At 42.3% G+C, this 19,051-nt stretch overlaps 1 protein-coding gene across 1 annotated transcript; it reads left to right on the top strand.

Moving 5' to 3' along the window:
* The first annotated feature begins 11,121 nt into the window (after positions 1-11,121).
* On the top strand, positions 11,122-18,133 carry LOC308196921 (zinc finger CCCH domain-containing protein 11A-like). The gene is made up of 8 exons (XM_080596676.1): positions 11,122-12,881; positions 13,619-13,681; positions 13,940-14,035; positions 14,246-14,311; positions 14,825-15,205; positions 16,321-16,490; positions 16,907-16,968; positions 17,774-18,133. The coding sequence occupies exons 1-8, from the start codon at positions 12,809-12,811 to the stop codon at positions 18,033-18,035; spliced, it is 1,173 nt and encodes a 390-aa protein (XP_080452802.1). The 5' UTR covers positions 11,122-12,808; the 3' UTR covers positions 18,036-18,133.
* The last annotated feature ends 918 nt before the right edge of the window (positions 18,134-19,051 follow it).

Here is a 19,051-nt window from a genome sequence, read left to right as displayed (position 1 = left end):
CCTACAGAACTGAGCCGGGCACTCTGTGCTTTTCTGAGGGGATGTTTGACTAACAGCTTGTTTTGCCAAACCATCTTATGCAAATGTTCAATTGTTTCTCACATACGTAGAAACATCTTACATATTGATCAGCACAGAGAGCGCCTGAACTCAATAGGCTTTCCCTGTGCACAGGTTAGGCTTAAGGGAGCTCATTTCAGGCATTAGTCCACATCGACAGGTTTCACAGTTCAAGAGCTGTGCAAGACGCTGTTTAGTGAGCCAGCACAGGCTGCTAACATTCATTACCACGGAGCCAGCTCACATTCCCTGACACTCAATCTAACTTTGTTTCACAGTGAACGCTGGGACCTGCAGGAACCTGCTGCTGCCTTCCACTCCAAATCATTCTCCATAGCTCCTTGCTTCAGCTCACCACTACTACGAAATGAAGCAACAACAACAACAACAACATTATTTCTAAATGAAGTTAAAGGATAACTTACGCTCTAAGTCATGTAATATATAAAACTAATATCTAGTATTAAGACATAATTAGTAATGATCTTACTCGCTACATTTATAGCAATTCTCTCCATCCAGCTCTTCAGGTTTCACAAATAGTTCTAGAGCTCTGGTAACAGATGAAACCGCCTAGAGGAGCGAGAAAGAAGAGCGTAAAGTCACTGTAAATTCAAAATTCCAGAGACGCACTAGGAGTTTATAAGAGAACCTGACTAATACATACTTAAGCGATCTACTATGAGCACTGTCAAGAAGGAGGCAGAAAGAGCATGCTCAGCGTTTACCTCACCTGGAAGTCATTCTACTTTGAAACAAATCATTTTCCAGTAACGCAGACAGCATCTATAGTGTGCTTTGTCATCAATACTGGCAACAAATCCAGCAGTCTAACAATTAGATGTATATTGAGGTAGAACAACAAAGAAGTGTGACAGTATTATACTTTGTGCAGCAATAAAATTCTTTCCCCTTAAACCCAATGCAGACGTGGAGACTATTTACAGGGGTTCCACAGAAGGACAAAGTCCAATCCACTTTCTAACCACCACCAAGCTCTTATATTTTAACATTGTACGTGGTTTGGTTTTTTAAGTTAAACAAGTTTAATTTAGAAAGTTATACATGTACTTAAACATCATGAATTATATTTACAAAACCTCCTACCTTTACATCCAAAGTGATATCAAGAAATGCCTCATACGTATCCGAAACTGCTTTGCAATTCAAGCACTTCACTGGAAGCAAAATATAAATGCTTAACAACACGTGAAGGAGACTAACTGTCCACATTCAAGTTGTCGATAGATACTACTTCAGACAAACTACAGACTGCTTTACTACCGACAAAAGACACAGATCAGTTCTAAGGACAGGAATATTTTTAAAAGTACCTCTTGATCTTAGAAATCCTCCAAATATTTGATGAATGATGGTGGTAGCTTGAGAAGATCTGTCCAATCTGGAAATAAATTATAATCAGACCTCAGAAGATTTAAGGCACACAGTTAACTCTTCAAAGAGTTTTATGAAAACCAAGGATGACCTAGACTTTCAGTTTTGATAGTAAATAAAGGCCTAAAAGGTGCTAGAGAACGTATAAAAGTGAATTTGTTTATGCTTACTTGGTGCTTCCATTCAAGCACACTTCCTGCATAGCATCAACAGTATAGCGCAAGAACTCGTGTGCGTCTTCTTGACTGCCAAAACGGAAATGTTGTCCTATTCCTAAATAAGAAGATGATAGTATTTACCTCATTTAAAAATGAAGTAATTCTCCTGTTTCTAAAATCTCTCTTCTTTATAGTGTTAAAACCATTTATACACATCAAATAATTATTTGAAGATTACAAGATGCTGAAAAAGAAACACATCTGAAGCCACTTACGACTGAGATTATTGATAACACGCGTAGGCTCGATGGCATCAACAGTGCAACGCAGGGCCTGGTTAATGTGAGTCTCCATCGTGCACATCATGCAAAAATCTTGTTCACGACCTGAAGAGTGAAAGAAGAAAGCATCCCAGTCTAGCGAAACAGACATAACTACAAACAAACATATAAGTAACATTTAAACTATAGATACAATATCCACTCTCCTTGTCCCAACAGCCTCCTAACATTTCATTTCACACAACTTTATAGAATAAAAATATCCATTAAGCCTGTATTCAAGTGCATTTTGTGATGAGAAATCTAAAAGACTACTGCAAAGTCACGTTTGTAAAGGCTGACAGGAATGTGAACTCCACAGGTTGCAAAATGTATGAGGAAAGAATATTTGACGTTGATGATACAGCATTAAGAGAATGTGGGTTATTTTCAGCACAGTGCTGTCAGGTGAGCTTCATGATACAGAGCTACGAGTCCTTTGGGAGAAAGGAAAAATTACAGTAATGTACGTAATAGTACTTCTGCCCTCCTTTTTTCAACAGGATTCTTAACTGAAACGATTTCTATATACAGGAAGAAAACAGTTAAATTTCTAGGTATCGATACAAAGATACCAGCCTAAAAAGCATACAGGTTTAGTACAACATTTACTTTATAGTACAACATTTTATTTAGGACAAAATCAGTCTAGATTTTAATTCAGTCCCACAAAAAAATCTAGTCGTGTTCATAACAGCTCATATTGCTTTCTAGGTTTTTTTTTTTTTTTTTTTTAATTGGTTCAACAACAAACAGACCCTTTATTGTAGTGCATTATGGAACCTCGGCTGTGCAGACTAAAGACCTATGATGCCAACATCCTAAATTTTATTGCCTTTCTAGCAGCAGGAAGCCCAAATAGCCCAAATGCCAAATGTTCATTAAATGCATTACTGTCCAATGCACTTCATTATTCCCATGAAGCAAGAAAAGATCCTTTTAAAAAAACAAACAAACAAACAAACAAAAAAAACACATGGTGCATTAAACGCACTCCATATGCTATTCCGAGCCCGCTGCTAATACAATGCTCAAAGCCAGCTTCTACAGGTAAAATCAGGCAAGTAAGTTTGTCTCACAGAATCACTGCTGTTCTTTCACCTTCACAGCTATCCAACAGATTTAAAATACTGTTAGAAAGTACTCACATGACTGGCTGTGCTCAAGAGAAAGCATGTAATTGGCAAGTGGGGGGGTGTAGGTCAAACACTGTAGAGTAGCATTAAGAAAACACGTGTTGCCAAGATTGTACAGGCCAACTCCAACACTTTGTGTTTCTTGCCAATCCATACGTATCTTCTCAGGTGGAAAAAGAATCCTTTGTGGCGGAGCAATTCCATCATTAACAACTGCAAGAAAGTTATATTTAAAAAGAGATTTTGTTTGTTTGTTTCTAAGAAAGGTATTAAGTATATATAGGTATAGTAAATATATAAAGTATATATAGGCATAGTAAAAATACTATTCTGCGGGAGCACCTAGAGGAACTAGCTACAATCCAAAACAGAAAAACTTATTGCAGACACCTTTAATACCGCCATATTCAAATTGGCTGGTCAACACAACGTTTTGGGAAAAAAAAGTTTAGTCAACCATTTTAATTTTTTCCTTATTATATGCTTTTTTCCTTATTATAACTTCAACCACAAACTTAGACTTGAAATTATATGGTAATAAATGCAAGGACAATGTAAAAACAAATAACTAGGAATGACGGTACCCCTACAAATATCAGATCTTTTCCTGAGCAATCTTAGCATTCAAAAACCTGTGAATAATGGAACCTGTGAATAGCAACAATCAAACACTTTTCTTTGCAAAACAGAAAAGATATGGATGAATCTGTGCATTACAAAATGCTCCCCATATTTCTCTGTCGACTGTAAATATATCAAAATTAATTTCTGTAACGTCAGTCACTTCAGTTGCCTTAGGAGAATCGCTTTGGAAGTCTTTATTCACAGTAGTCCCGTTCTCTATCAGTGCAACAAGTAAGAACTGCACTTTCTACTTTTGTTTTGAAGAAAACAGAGGCAGGATAAAGCGCACACTTACTTAGATCTCTTTGGGCAAAAGGCTTAGATTTTTCAGAGGATCTACAATAAATAGCACCTCCACATCCTTGGGCCACAGAGACTTGGCTTGAATCTTCTGCAGGTGGTATCCGGCCCCAGTTTGCGGTGCGTGACATCGGTTTTTTAGTACTCGGTTTCTTGGATTTGCCAGACCGCCTTGAAGATGGCTTTTTAGACTTTGAAGATTTGGGCTTGTTAACTATGGTCATTGTTCTCATCTGCGGCAGAGACAAATGTTCTGGCTGACGTAAGAATACCAAGAAGCATTCCAAGAAGAAAAGAGTAGTACAAGTCCTGTCACTTAATCTCAAAGAAACGGCCTTTAAGAACTAAATTGCTGGTATGAATGATTTAAAAGGAATCCCCAAACTAAACACACAAAGGAAAAATTTCCATCAAAACTCTATCAGTATTACTTTTAGCTTCTGCAGAACTAGTGGCTGATGCCATTTCTTTCACTTTCGTAGGATTTTAATCCATTACAACTCTGGAGTCTTTTTAATATAAAAATGCAAATGACATTCTCTGAGGGGAATCAGTTATTTATTGCATTTTTGGAGCTTTGCAATTATCTATTAATTATTACCTATTATCTAATAGATAATGGTTGCGATTTATATATAATTGTTGCTCACGCTAGTAATGGAGCACTATTACTTTACTGCCTGCGCTTTTCTGCTTCGTGTGCACAAAGGTACCTGCATTTCGCTGCTACTTTACTTCTGTCTTTCCAGGGCTCACCCTCTACCTCACTGTCTACTGCACCAGTCATGATGGCTTGGTTGTGATTCTATAATGAGCCTAGCTTTTGAATACACTTTTTCTGGGCGTCACTTTGTGATAGCAAGTTAATTTGTGAGGGCTTATCACCTATGACCTGCTTCTCAGTAGGTACACGTTTGGCCTCTGTTAAGCAGAGAGTCAATCACAGCTTAAGATTTTGTCCAAGATGCCATTCACGAAACTGAGTTTAACCTTGACAGAACTGAGTTTAACCTTTAAACCTGAAGCTCCGTTAAAGAATAAAGCAGCACCCAAGCCAGGAAATAGAAGTTAATCGTCACTTTACCCTGAAACGCACGTAAAGCCAGTGAGCTATTCTGTGCTGGCAGGATTGCTGCCGGGATGGCCGACGAGGCGGCGGGCACAGGGGGCCACAGGTCCTGCTCCCCGGGGCCACAGGTCCTGTCACAGGGGGCTGCCGGGGGTCTCCAGGCGCCGGGAACAGCGGCAACAGCGGGGACAGAGGGGACAGCAGCGACAGCAGCCGCCACCTCAGCCGAGGCCGTCTCCACAACTGCCACAACGGCCTCGGAACGCCGCCCAACTCGGAGCTCCAGCGTGACGCCTTTTCAACCTGGCCGCGGTGCTCACGGCTAAAAGCAGAGCGTTTCCTCCGGCGTGTCTTTACTGTCGGTGCCGGACCGGCCCTCACCCCGAGCTCTCCCTGCTGGGAGGGCTTTGCGGTTGGGGTTTCCCTCCCGCCGCCGCCGCGGGCAGGCCCCGCGCGCAAGCTGTCCGCGCTGGGGAGCGGCATGTCGCCCGCGGCGAGAGCCAGAGGGCGCGACACGAAAAAGCCCCGACACGAAAAAGCCCCGACGTGCGGGCGAGGCGGCGGGGAGACAGCTCTGAGGGAGCGGCCGCTTCGCCCCGCCGTCCTCCTCCCCTCCCGGGCCGCCCCGCCGAGACCCGTGCGCCTCAGGTGCTGCCCTGAGAGGGTGCTCAGGCACTGGGACAGCTGCCCAGGGCAATGGTCATGGCACCGAGCCTGACGGGGGTCCAGAAGTGTTTGAACAATGCTCTCAGACATAGGCTCTGCTTTTGGGGTGGTCCTGTGTGGAGCCAGGAGTTGGACTCGCTCATTATTGTGAGCCCTTTCCACCTTGGGATGTTCTCTGATTCTAGGTCAGCAATCCATTATCTGATGAGAGGTGTGGAGTCATTCGAAGGGAAGAGAGACCAAAACACTTCTGGTTTCCAGAAGCGGGTATTTGGTAACCAAACCGATGATTCCTTTTCTTCTAGAGCAAGTAGCAGCAGGGATCCGCTTTACAATAGGCTGGCAACAAGGAAACAAAGAATTGCAAACAAGACGTAGGACTTGAGCAGCAGCTTGTATACATGCATCAACTTATAAATGAGCACACAGCTGAGCGATAATGCAAAAATTGGACAAACTAAGTGAAGACGTTAACTGTAAATTTTATAGGTACACACTTTACTATGACGTAAGAACTGGGCAAGACCTTTCAGGGAAAAGAGTTGTTGGCATGTAATTTGAAGTAAGCTTCAAATCCCAGAGGATGATTTTGTTGGAACTTTATTCAGCTGAAAACGTGGAAGCCTTGTTTCTGCTTGTGTTAGTTACAGCTCCAGTTTACTTTGGTTGGGAGGGAAGGCATTCCAGGCTAACGTGCTGTACCTGTTCCTTCAGCTCATTGTCCATAAACGGAGGAGCAAATGAAATTCTTTGAATCTCCATTAAACGCAGCACTACAAAGTGGAGTAGAGGGCGATCTAGCACTTAATTTTTCTGTAAGCAGAAAACCCAACAGAATCTCCACAACAGTTTTCAAATCTTGTCCTGCAGTAAATGACCAGCTGAGTGAAGCTTGCATTTAGAGTATGTGCTCCTACATTAGATGGAAATAGCTTTTCCTCTTCAGAAGTGCAACTGAGTGGTGAACTGGCAGCTACGTAGGGAACTAGTTGTGCCAAAGGGTTTGTGTTGAACGCACAGAAAAATATGCAGGTCCCAACAGTAAAGGATTGTCTGTAGGCATCACACTGAGTACAGATGTTATCCGCAGGTTCGTGCCCAGTGCACCGCGCCAATTATTCACCCAGAGTTGGAATGCACACCAAGGTCTTTTAATTACATAATTAATTACAGAACTCTGCAGAGTCAGGTACTTGGCTATCTTTCGCGAAGCAAGCACACCTCTGACTCGAATCACTGTCATTCATACACAGGAAATTTGTGAAAACTCTCTCTTTGGCTCCTTTTGATTGGTTATTACAGCTCACCTAACTTATCTCTACTGAGCTTGCGCATTACAGAGGAACACCGGGGGGGAGGGGGTACAGGAGGAGGGGGACACACACCGAATCCCACATTAGCAAGGATTAGCATTTTGACAGGTGTGATTTCTAATGTGTTAACCCTTAATGACCCTTAATGAGCAAAAGGTTACTATAGGTCAGTCTGGAGCTGGTTTTCTCCTTCTTGTTTTTTCCCTTTTATCCCTTCTCTTCCTTGCTTCTCCTTGTGGAGTAATTGCCTTAAATGACTAGGCATTATAAGCACCCCTCCATCCCAAAAGCTACCCGCCTCCAAGGTGCAACCACCCCTCACTGAGCACATCCTCTGAATTTCTCGGAGCCTGTACCTTTAAACGCAAGCGAGGTAATTTCTACCAATCACAACCAAGATACGCATGACTGGAGTCACTCAAGCTCCACCTAAAAGATAGAAAATAATATCAATTGGCTTAAGAGAAAGGGAATGTTGGGGGAGATACTGTCACGAAGGATACCTTCTGACATCAGTCGACAGGCTGAGCCTCTCATCCCCCCCCCCCCCCCCCCGCCCACTGGGATGCTGCGAGGTAAGATCTGAACGCTTGGTTATACCGGGCGTCTCCACGGAAACTTAGAAATCTCTAGCGTCTTTATGCTTTTTAACGTCTTAATACCTAGGCCGTGTACCTGTGCATTTCATGCATGCTAGCTTGCTTTTGCAGACAGTGAATTTATCACTGGCAATCCAAAGGACCTGTGTATCTGTTGCCGTAATAAACTGCACTTAATTGCATTGTTCCTGGCCGTGACAGTTCTCCTTGAACGCGACTAGAGCGAGGGCGTGCTGCGTTGGTGGTGGATCCGTGGCCGTGATAGTTCAGTACCCTGAAGCCGACCGCACCCGTAACGGTCAATCGGCTACACCCCTTAATGCGACACTACTAAAGGAAGAAGATGACAGGGCTTGCACGCATCGCATTAGGCTTTGCATGTGAAAACACCCCCAAATAATTTCACATGCATTTAACGTTTTTAAAGGGAAAAAACCAGGAAGGTGTAGTCCTTCTGTAAGCTACAGCTCTTGATAGTTAAGGCATCAGCATTCATTCCTTTGCTTGACAACAAACTATGAACATACAGAAGAGTTAAATATTTTCATTGCATTCTTAAAGCGATTTTTCAGACTTGTGCTTCAGTTGTTGGAGTTGAAGAAATCGGTAGACGCCCTTACTTTTACGTTAAGACCAAAATCTTTATCTAAGATTGTGTTATCTAACACAACTATACTCCCACCCCCACATGCTTTTTGGAACTTCTGAAAGATCTTTCTGCAGTCCCACTCTGATGGTCTTTCAGTAACATACAAACTGCCGTGGCAGATTCTGTTACGGTGCTTTTCTATTGACAGTGTGCATAACACTCAAGGTAAAGCCCCTCATTTTGCAGTGGGGACATAAAGTGTTTCTTTGGACGCTGCTGCTTCTGTTAGTACTCATTTTTTCAGAAACTTGTTGAACCTGAGCTGTGCCTACCGCACCAACGAATGCTTTCATGACACAGTATTTTGTCAAAGCAGTTTTGCTTCTTGGAGCTACAGAAGCAGCTCTGGCTACATGATAGGGAACTGTGCTGCACTGGCAAAAACAGACTTACTTACAGACTTAACACCACTTGCTAACTTGATCTATTTCAAATCTCATTTTAACTTTAAAGAGCAATCAGTTTTGCGGTTCCTGTCTTACTAAGTTGCCTTGTTTTGCATGGAAGGTCAGCCTGTGAATGTTTTGCTTTATTGCATGCTTCAAAAAAAGGCTGAGAGGAAGAGACTGGAGGAACCTTTTCTATTCTATAGACTTTCCCCCACGAATGTGGAATTGCAGGCTACTTGGATGAATGTTCGAATGTAAGGGAGCAAGCCTCAGCCAAAGGAGGTAGAATCCTTGCTTAAGAGGAAGTATCAGTGTGGGGACATCTTTGCTTAATGGGAGCCATTTAAACTCTTCATAGAAACTCAATAAGCTCTACATCTTATATTTGGAAAGCAGTATGGTTACGCAGCTGCTAACCTAATGACTTGAGTCTTCTGCTCTGCAACTTCAAATTTTGTTTTCAAGCAGTGCATACATCAGTTTAGGCTTTGGACAAGGAGATTTGTAATGCAAATAGTGATAAACCAGAATCAGTGCTACTGACGAGCGTAATGGTGAAATGCAGCAAATCAAGTGTTCCTGGAGAACTGTGAGATTACAAAACCAATAAGCCATGAAGCACTTTTTTTTTTTTTTTTAATCAATTCTTATATGCTGAAATAACACCTTCAAGAAAATCTGTTTATCCAGCCAGGCGACGGTGTCTACCTGTAAGCACAAAGGAAATGCCTTGAGAGTTCGTTTGCTGTATTTGAAGTTCTTATACCCTGCAGAAATAATTATTTAGAGTAACATGTAACTGAGGAGATCGTAGCAGGAAGTATATTATTTCTAGCATTAAATTGCTGCCCCGTTGCCAGTGCAATCTAGGGAGAGAACTGTATATAATAGTTAAACTCCCCTGGACTGACTTACATTATAAAATATTCTGACAAAGTAAGCTCTAAATCACTTGACATTTTGAAGAGTTTTAAACGGGTACAAAACCGAAGCTTTATAAACCAAGCAGCATTTATAATGCTTCATATATAAAAACAATGCCTATTTTTAAGATTTGTTACATATCTATGTAGATACGCTTGCTGGAAAAGCCAGGTCTGTTGTAGACCAAATGCTGCAGATTAAGACTTGTGGCTTACCAGTTTCATTTCTGTATTTTCTTGGAAAAAGTTTTGAGTTAGAGTTTAAATATAAAATGTAAATACTGTACAGATATATATTGAAATAAGTATTTCTTGGTGTACACAGGTGATATGCATGACAAATACTCTGTATCGATCATTGTTAAAAACGTAATGTTCTGTGTAAATCCACTGCGTATTAATCTTTTCATTTATCATCAAGAGCTGTTACTTAAGCCTGGACATTCTCAAAAACAAAGTGTGAAACTATATACCATTGTGTAGCTCCTCCTTTATCAAGAGTACATGCAAGATAATTGCTCCTTTTTTCCCTTTCCAGAGGATGATTCGATTTTATAGCATGGATTATAACCGCTCTTGCAAGTGACCTTCTTTTAAGCACAACAGTTTAAATGATCAGGTTACAGAGAAAACCCTTTCACTGAAAAATAGATTCAATAAAGACTTGTGGCTTACCAGTTTCATTTCAAAACCCAAGTTGTTGGGTTTGATGGAAAAATGGTTGGTTTGGACGGTAAAAAGGTCGTCGGTTTTGATGGTAGGTTTAGTCTGAGTATTGAAGGCTTCCATCAGTAAGCTCTGCATCTGAAAGACAAAGGGAAGAAATGTCATTCCCTGTTGTGATACTCAACATGGAACTGTCTGGCTCAGTGGTTTTCTTTCTAAAGAGAGAAGTCACAACCCTGCACATGGCTTGATCTGCTCTCTGACTACAGGGCTGAACTGACTGTTGAAGGCAGCTTCCAAAGCCCTCCCATTAAACTGACTGCATTTCAGTTCCGTGCTAAAATTGGTCAACTGTACAGAATATTAGGACAAAGCTACCTGCTTTGATAGCAAACGGTAGACCTTAGGTAAGTTACATTCATTTGAAGGTTTGACTGGACGGCATCCTTGTTTTACTAGTGATCTTGTGGTCAAGCGGACCAAATCCTAGCCACAGAACAGAAGCATTCAGAAACTGGCTAGAGAGAGCACTTAGGAATGCAGGAATTTAACTGCTTTAACGCTGCTCTTTCTCTCACGTATCTGGATTTTCCTTAAATCACAAATTATCACTAGCTATCCTTGTTAATTTATTCAAAGTAACATGAGTCCAGGTGAAAAGGCACACTCTAACAAGTGCTCAGTTGTTCCTAGTCTGCTCCTAGCTTACTTGAGAGGTTCAATACAGTTAAAAATAAATAAATAAATAAATAACCTGCTGAAGTAGCCTGAAGTAGTGGAAAACTCGGAAAATGTCCCAAGCCCTACACACCCTCCAGTTGTAATCAATGCTGCAGATGATGATAAAGATGATGATGGTGAGCATGGTTTGGTTCTTGGAAGGAATTTGTGCTGTAAATGATTGTGTAAGTCTTTGGTTCTTGGAAGGAATTTGTGCTGTAAATCAATGTATAAATCACAGATGACCTGAGGTCTGACTAGCGATAGGGCAGGCAGTCTGGTCAGGTCACTGGTGGCTTTGTCTGGCAGTCAGTGGACAGAACCTGAAATGTTGGAGGAAAGCTTAGAACCACTCTTGGCTTTAGTTGGTCTGTTGTGTAAAGCTCTATGTGAAACTAGGAAGGAAATTCCTTTTTTTTTGTCTGAAGAGTAATATGTTGTGTAGTAGTTAAAGCTGCAGAGAGAATCTAGAGTCCTAGATGTTTTGTCCTAGGGTAGTCTACTTACGAGTTCATCAGGTCAGTGTAGCTGTATTAAAAAAAAAAAAAAAAAAAAAAAAAGCTTTTTTATAGGAACCATGGACTGAAGTGTCATTGCATGAGCTACATAATCACGAACAATCTGGCCTATGCATAACTGAATAGATTTTTCCCCTTCAGACCAGCTTTCTGCGGAAGGAGAAGAAACTAAAACTCCCGTCCAGCAACCAGCTGAGGAAGGCCAAAATGGATTACGGATGATTTCCACTCGGAAAGCCAGTGCTACTACTGCTAAACAAGGTATTCCAGCACCTGTAGTAGGATAAATCGGAAGGAGAACTTGACAATTAACTCAAAAGCAATGTGGCGTAAAAACACAACAGAATGTAGGGGTGCTGAATGGACTCGGTTATTTCCATGATCTCATTTCTCCCTGATACCATCATGTGCCCATTGGGTCAGAAAGTTGAACTCCTTTTCTTTCCTTTTGGAGAACAAAACAGGGTCACAGCATGGAGTTTAAATGGCTGCACGTGCAGCCTGGCAACCACTGTTGAAAGCCATATCTAACGATAGAGGGATCTAATATCACGTAAATGGATTAAAATTAAAACTACAGTTTTTACCCTGAAGGGTGAAAGGAGGGGCAAAATGCCATTGATTCTATGGTTGTTTCACTTGTGAGGAGTGTTGACAGGCTTTATTCTAAATACTTCTGAAAGTTCCTGAGCACTAAGAAGCCTGAGGATCTGTGGTCCTCAGTGAGTGCCTCTAAGCCTTAGTCTCATTAACTGTTTTCTGTTTTCAGAGGACGGTCTGAATTTTGGAATAAAAACACTTGAAGAAATCAAATTGCAGAAAATGAAGGAAAAAACTAAGAGACACGGTGGTGAGTTAATATTCCCTACTTTCTTACCCTCTTCACCTTCATCCTGTGTGATGATTTTTCTTTCAAAAAAAAATTCTTCCAGTAATACCGGGTAGCTGGCTATGCTTTGGTGAATCCAACTATTTGCCAAAGAAGTGAAATTTGATTGGCTTCAGAATGGCAGGTGATGGTGGCTGGGAGCTGCTTGAGGGATAGACTTCCATGTTTAGCTGGGGGCATCGAGCAACCTGATTCTCAGCCAGCTGGTATTCTAGATGGGAATTCCAAGGGCAACCAGAGGCAAATTAGTCACCTCTCTTATTTGCATGCTCTGGTCACTGTATGTTTGACAGTAATGAATAATTACAGTTTTTTGTTCTTCGTGATAGTTTTTTCTGTTTGGTAAACTTCCTTATGTTTTGCTTGCTCTGAGCAGAAGGTCCTTCAAGATCTTCTCTTCCTCCCGTCGATTCTATGATTTTTCCTGCTCCGGAAAAGGAAAATGTCCGGACAGTGGTGAGAACTGTGACACTGTCTACAGAGGAAGGTAATAATTAATGCTTTTGTTTTGATTTCATTACTCCTCAACTGGAAGGTTAAGCAAGAAGGAAGGCAATTCACCCCTGTTAGCCTCCTGGTGCTGCCGCCTTCTGTTCAAAACATGCTTTTATGCTGAAAGTCCCTGGTTGTACTGGAAAGCTTTGGTGCTCAGGTTAAGTGCAGTAGCAGGAGAAAGAAAAAAATGTGTCAGTATGCAAATAGGGGGATAACTGAAAAACAGGAGAGTAACGAGAAGAAAGAGCTCTAGAGGACAGTGCTATGTAAGAAGCAATTTCTGAAGCTTTAAAGAGGCTGACAGTGGCACGTGTGGACAGTAGTGCGATAGGAGTCTGTGTATAAATTATATTGTTTAGAGTTGTGCAAATTCCTTTGAAAGGGAAAGAAGTGAAGAAGTACTTTTACTCATAGACATTCACCTTAGAAAGGAATATTTCTCAGCATTGGTACCTAATAATATTCTGCTTGCTTATGCAGCTCTGTTCTGCACAAAGTATAGCTGTCAAGCAGACTCAGATTCATTCTCGACTACATTCAGCTGGAATTTGAGGCAAACACTGAGACTATGGATACTTTTTCTAAGTTAATTATAGTTGTAATATGAGTTTGTGTGGTTTAGCTGTCAAAACAGTGTCTTGCTGGGTTTTTTTGGACATGGGCTAACAGTATACTATTTCTATTGGCTACTGGTCTCTATGAAATAGAAAAATTTTACTTTTGTTTTAGGGGAGGAACCTGTGGTTCGACTAGATCTTGCTGAGAAACAAGGAAAACGGAAAGCCTCCGTGGGTAAGAACTTTTTATGAGCTGTTATTTAGGTGCCGCCTTCTCTATATGACTGCATCGAAGAGTATTTTTGACGTGTGAGAGGAAAATGCGTTGCAGTGGAGATCTGTGTTGACTGCAGAAATGGCAAAAAAACCATTTAGCAGCTGAAAGGCAATTTTATGAAAATATGCTTGAAAAATAGAAGCTTGTGGTTGACTGTTCTCAAATCTTCCTGCAAAGAAATGTTCTTAAAATATTCCTTGTTTTCTCTGTCTGAAGCTGATGTAAGCGCCCTTCCCGTGAAGCGCAGCCTTGCTGAAAGGCTGGGGAAGAAGGTGGAGGTTCCGGGAAATGCTGACAAAGCACCAAAGAGAGGTACAGCTACTAAACAGGCATCTGGATGTGATTCACGGGTTTTGTATTTAGGCTCTCTGTTTGTCCTTTTCCTGCGATGTTTCTTTTTGCATGTTGGCTGAGGTCTTAATCACCGGGATTCAAAGTTACCTTTCCTGCCTTGTTTTCGAATGTGAACACAAAGTTGACGTTTATGCAGCCTCCCTAATTTGGTCTTTTTCTGTTTTGCAGTTCAAGTTCCCAAGTCTGTGAAGGAGAGACTAGGATTACCTTCTCAACGGACTAGTACTGCGAAAGGTAACAACTGGCTATTAAATATACTTTCTCCTTCTTCCTTTCCGTGAACTTAGACCGTTTTCATACAGCCCTAAAAAGGAATTCAAATGAAAACAAAGAACTGGTTCCCCTTGCTCGAGTGCTGAAGCTCTTCTGACAGCCACTATCAGAAATCTGCCTCTAGGTGTGTGTTTATTTTCCGCTTGTGCCTTGTCAAGGTTTTAAGCTGCTTCTGTGAACCATCATATACAATTAGAATAGAGCCACTGCCGGGAGCAGGAATTTGAAATGCAGTCTGAAAAAGTAATCAAGTAAACTAGCATTTCTGTGTAGCAACTCTCTCTGGATAGGGCTGGTCTTCAAAATACAACAAGTGGCTCAGAGGAGGAGGAGAATGTTAGGCTATTGTCCTAAGATGGGTTATTGGGAACGCTCAGGCTTAGTTTTCCTTAGTACTGTGACAAATTTTGGAGACTTAAACTATTGTTGGACTCTCTTTAAATGCTGGTGCTTCTCATTTCTTGATGATGACAGGGAAGGCTGCTAAGCCAAAGGGAGAGATCCATGTGAAAACACTGGAGGAAATCCATCGTGAGAGAGCTCTTCGAGAAAGTCAAGCCAAAGCCCAGGCTGAATGGCATGGTAAAACCAAAGATCCCAGCGCAGGGGCAAAAATTGAGGGTGAGCCCAAGAAGCAGAGTGTGCTCACTCTTTCCGGGCCCAGCAAAGTGCAGTCGAAGGAGCCGGCAGGTAAAGCCAAGCCAGAAGGAGAAGTGCGTGTTAAAACCCTGGAAGAAATAAAGCGCGAGAAAGCTCTGCGGATGCAGCAGAGTGGAGGAAATGTGCCAGCTCCCCCAGCACAACCTGGACCTGCCCCAGCCGGGCAGAAATCGTTATGGAACACAAAGCTATCAGGTAATAAGATGCTTTAATACCTGCCCCGGTGAGGTGCTTCCCATATTGAGCAAGTTCCATTTGCTCAGGATCTGCTTTGCTTTTTCCTTCAATGCGGAGGATAAAAGAGTTTAAGGCTACAAAGTTCAAAGGCAAAGAAGGGCCAGAACGTGCAACCATGTCTGTTTTCGTTAATTACGTGATGGTATTCTGTATTTCCCACTAGAAAATTAACACATTGAGGGGCTTTTTAGTCTAATTTTGGTATTCTGTTTTTTTCTGCCATCTGTTTATGGTATGAAGTCCTCCCTGTGTTGAGTTCAAGTTCACCTTCCTCTTTGGCATGTGTTGCTTAGCTTGACACGTGTATGTGTTTGTAAAGCATGCATCAGCATCTTAATGTGGGGGGCCAGTTTCTGTCAAAAATGACAGAGGATCAAAGGCCTCGTTGTTAACATTATATCAACTTTGTAAAATGAGATTGTGTGAGGGAGATAAGGAGGGCTTAAAGGCTGCATGCACTGCACATTGTAGCCTTTCTCTCTGTCTCACGGGACACGAGGAAATAAACACACAAAGAAAACAAGTACCCAGCTTTCTTTCGTTTCTTCTCCTGCCAGCCAGACGTTAGGTCAGGAATGGGAGACTAGAATATGACTCTACAAATTTGGATTTTGTAGAACAACTTAATAAATTTTGTGGGACATCACTGCAGGGGAGAGGAAGCTGGTACAACAGTTGCATACACTCTCTTGTCTTACTATACCTGCTGCTTTTCCTTTCCTAGAGGGAGCAAGACTTTAAATACAAAAGCTGTCAACATTTGTGAATCTTACTAGACTTCATACAACGTCTTAGAGTATTGCTTGCACTTGGGATCGCTCTGTGTCTGAGTTTCCCTCGTCCTGGATTATGATTTACTGTAGCCATTCACTTTCTTTGTTCCTTTGTATGGATTGTTGGTAGACGGAGTTTACTATGTGGAAGATATTGCTGAGAATCCAGGCAATGGCAGTGTAATTCTGCTGGCCAAATACAGTTAACTGTGTAGAAGGGCCGTGGAAATGAGGAAGAGAACGTGGATTTTTCATGAGGCAGAGCAAGACTGTATCAGTTCTCTCTTCCTTTTACTCTAGCCAACTTTAACATGTTTGCGAAGCCTTGGGATGGGAAAGTCGCTTCCCCCAAGAAGAAGGCACTGAAACGTAAGGCACCTGGCAGTTTTCCCTCTGCTGTAGCAGCTGTGAAACCACGGACTGCCTCCGATGCAGACACAATGGGACCTCCAGCCAAAAAAGCAGCTATGGTAAGGACAGGGGCTAATGCAGAAATGGATCCCTTGTAAAATTTATACCCTCCTCTAGGAGAAAAGATGGAAAACTCAAATGTTCTACAGGCCTTCTGTTTCCTTTTAAATCCAGTAGCTGCCTACAGAATTCTTGTAGTACCCTTCCATATTTATTAGATTAATGGCACTATTTACTTAGTCCTCTGTGATTCTGTGATTTCTCTGGTGTGGAGGATTTTGTCCATTAATGCTGTGTTCTTAAAAGACACAAGATCATTAGTAACCTCCAAGTGAATATTAACTTTCTTCAGGAGCACCTTGGTTTTGTATTTTGGCTAAGGCTCCGCAATGCCAGAGGAGAAGCAGCATGGAGGAAAAAGCTAGTAAGGAATCTTTTACCCATGAGTCCTAAACACTGTTTTGCTGCTTTCTAGGCTGTTCCAGCCACGCTGGAGCACGTCCCAGCCACCAGACTTGAAGAAAATCCCCAAAACAGGTGATGACCACAACTTGTTCTTTTTCTCAATCGGTGTATATCCCCAGTGAAACATAAGTTCTGTCACAGGTGGGGAAAAAAGGAGGGTTCTGAGATAATTAAAGCCCAAATCCATCAGAGGATAAGTCACTTATTTATCTTATAAGATAAATAAGTCACGTGAAATGACTTCCTAGCAGCTAGCAGGAATGCTTAATTAGACTTACTTTCTTTAAATGCTGCAAGTCGGTACAGCTTTCCAGTGACTTCTTGCTCTGTCTGAATACCTAAATGAGGATGAGGTGAAGTTCTTCTACTTCCTCGTGAGGTGATAAATGATGAGTAGTGTCCTCTGCCTTTTGGTCCTCAAGAATGCCACCCGAACAAACATACAAGGTGACAAGAGTGCAGGGAGAGCAGAGGGAAGTGATGGCTGCAGATCAGCTTCCTGTAGTGGGGAGCAAACTCTGCTGAGTGTGCCGTGGGAAAAATGACTAACTTAGTAAACAGATATTTGCAGATGGAGACTTCTTAACATTTTTACAGGAAAATTAAGCAAGGTGGCAAAGTGCCTCTTGCTACAAAAATTGAACCATCTCTGCTAGACTCCGGGTGCTCTGGCTTCACAGAGAAACCCCCAAACTGAAAAATGTACCTGCTAATATATTGGGCTCTAAATGTAGCCCTGGGTTAATTGAATAACAATCCCTGGGTAAGATTGAAGTGCAGGAGGGGTTGGCTACGGTTTTAAGAGCCGGTTTGCAGAAAAGGGATTTCCCATTAAGAAATGGCATATACTGATTGTTCTCTTCCTTGCTCTGCCAAGACCTGAAGCACATCTTGGAAGCCAGGCAGAATCCGTGGAGCCAATGGAGTTCTCAAGCTCGACTTCAGCTTCTTCCCAGCTAGAAGAAGCAAGGACACGCCGGCTGAGTTCCACAGGCAACGCGCCCGTATCTGTAGACGAGGATTTAGAGATGCTACTTTGGGAACTCTCAGACGGCATACTGGAAGCCGAGCTCGACTTGGACCCAGGGAAGGATGAGGATGACCTCCTCCTTGAGCTTTCCAAGATGATTGATGATTGAACTGCATAGTCCTATGGTATATTAAAAAAAAAAAAAAAAAAAAAGAAAAAAAAGAAAACAACTCTTCTTCTTGTTGGATACCCTGAGGTGATCCTTTTTCTAACTGAGGCTTTGCAATGAGACTTAAAGCACAGTTGGAACTGGTAGAAATTGGCAGGATCTGCACTCAGTTGTCCTAAGTTTTCCTGCTGGTCAGAGTTAAGGTCTTGTGCATGGTTCCGTAACTATAGGTGGCTACCTTTGATATCAAGAGGACAAAGCACTTGTTTCTTTTGGCACAGAAAGATGTCCATCGGCACGCTGTGGTGGCTGTGAATTGACGTAGTGATGGAGCGATGCTCTGAAGGCTTAAACGGAAAGCTTCTTCCTTCCGCCCCCCTTGGCACAGCTCGATGTTGGGCACATTGTGAAGCCTGGGTGTTCTGATTTCTCGGACAGTTGATACCCAAATCCCGGAGTTACTATGTCAACTCTTGACTTTTATTTGTGTATGCCATTGTTTTGACTGTAATCTTTTCAGATGATGAAGCTGTAGGGACGGGAGGGAGCAAAATAATTATTCTAGCGTTGTGGACCAAACATGCTGCCAGGAGTGGTGGTGGTGGGGTCAGCCCACCCGGCCTTACTTTCAATTATCAGGGATGATAAAATGGTGTGAAAAGCAGCAGCTCTGCGATACGGCTACGCTACCCCCACTCCCTTCTCTTGTGCTGTACCAAAGTTCCCCCAAGCTTTGGTTGGTGCTTTTTGCTGGTGACAGTAGGACTCCAGGGCGAGTAGTCGGGACTCTCCTGCAGTAACTGGGTCAATTAAGGGTTGGTTTAAGTGCCTCCTGGTTTTTAAAATTGCTCCCCTGAGCTGCTGGCTCTGCTGCCTGCTACAGCAAATGTTCGGGTGCCATCAGCGTCGCACTTGGGCGTGGGCACTGACCCTGCGGAGGAGAGCTGAGACTCGCGTGTATTGTGTACCCTGCCGCCAGTGATCGTTTTCCCCTAGCAGATCTATTTTGAATCATT

This window comes from Anser brachyrhynchus, assembly GCF_964034855.1.
Source record: "Anser brachyrhynchus genome assembly, chromosome: 6".
NCBI classification, from domain to species: Eukaryota; Metazoa; Chordata; class Aves; order Anseriformes; family Anatidae; genus Anser; species Anser brachyrhynchus.
This window is presented reverse-complemented; position numbering and strand designations above follow the sequence as displayed.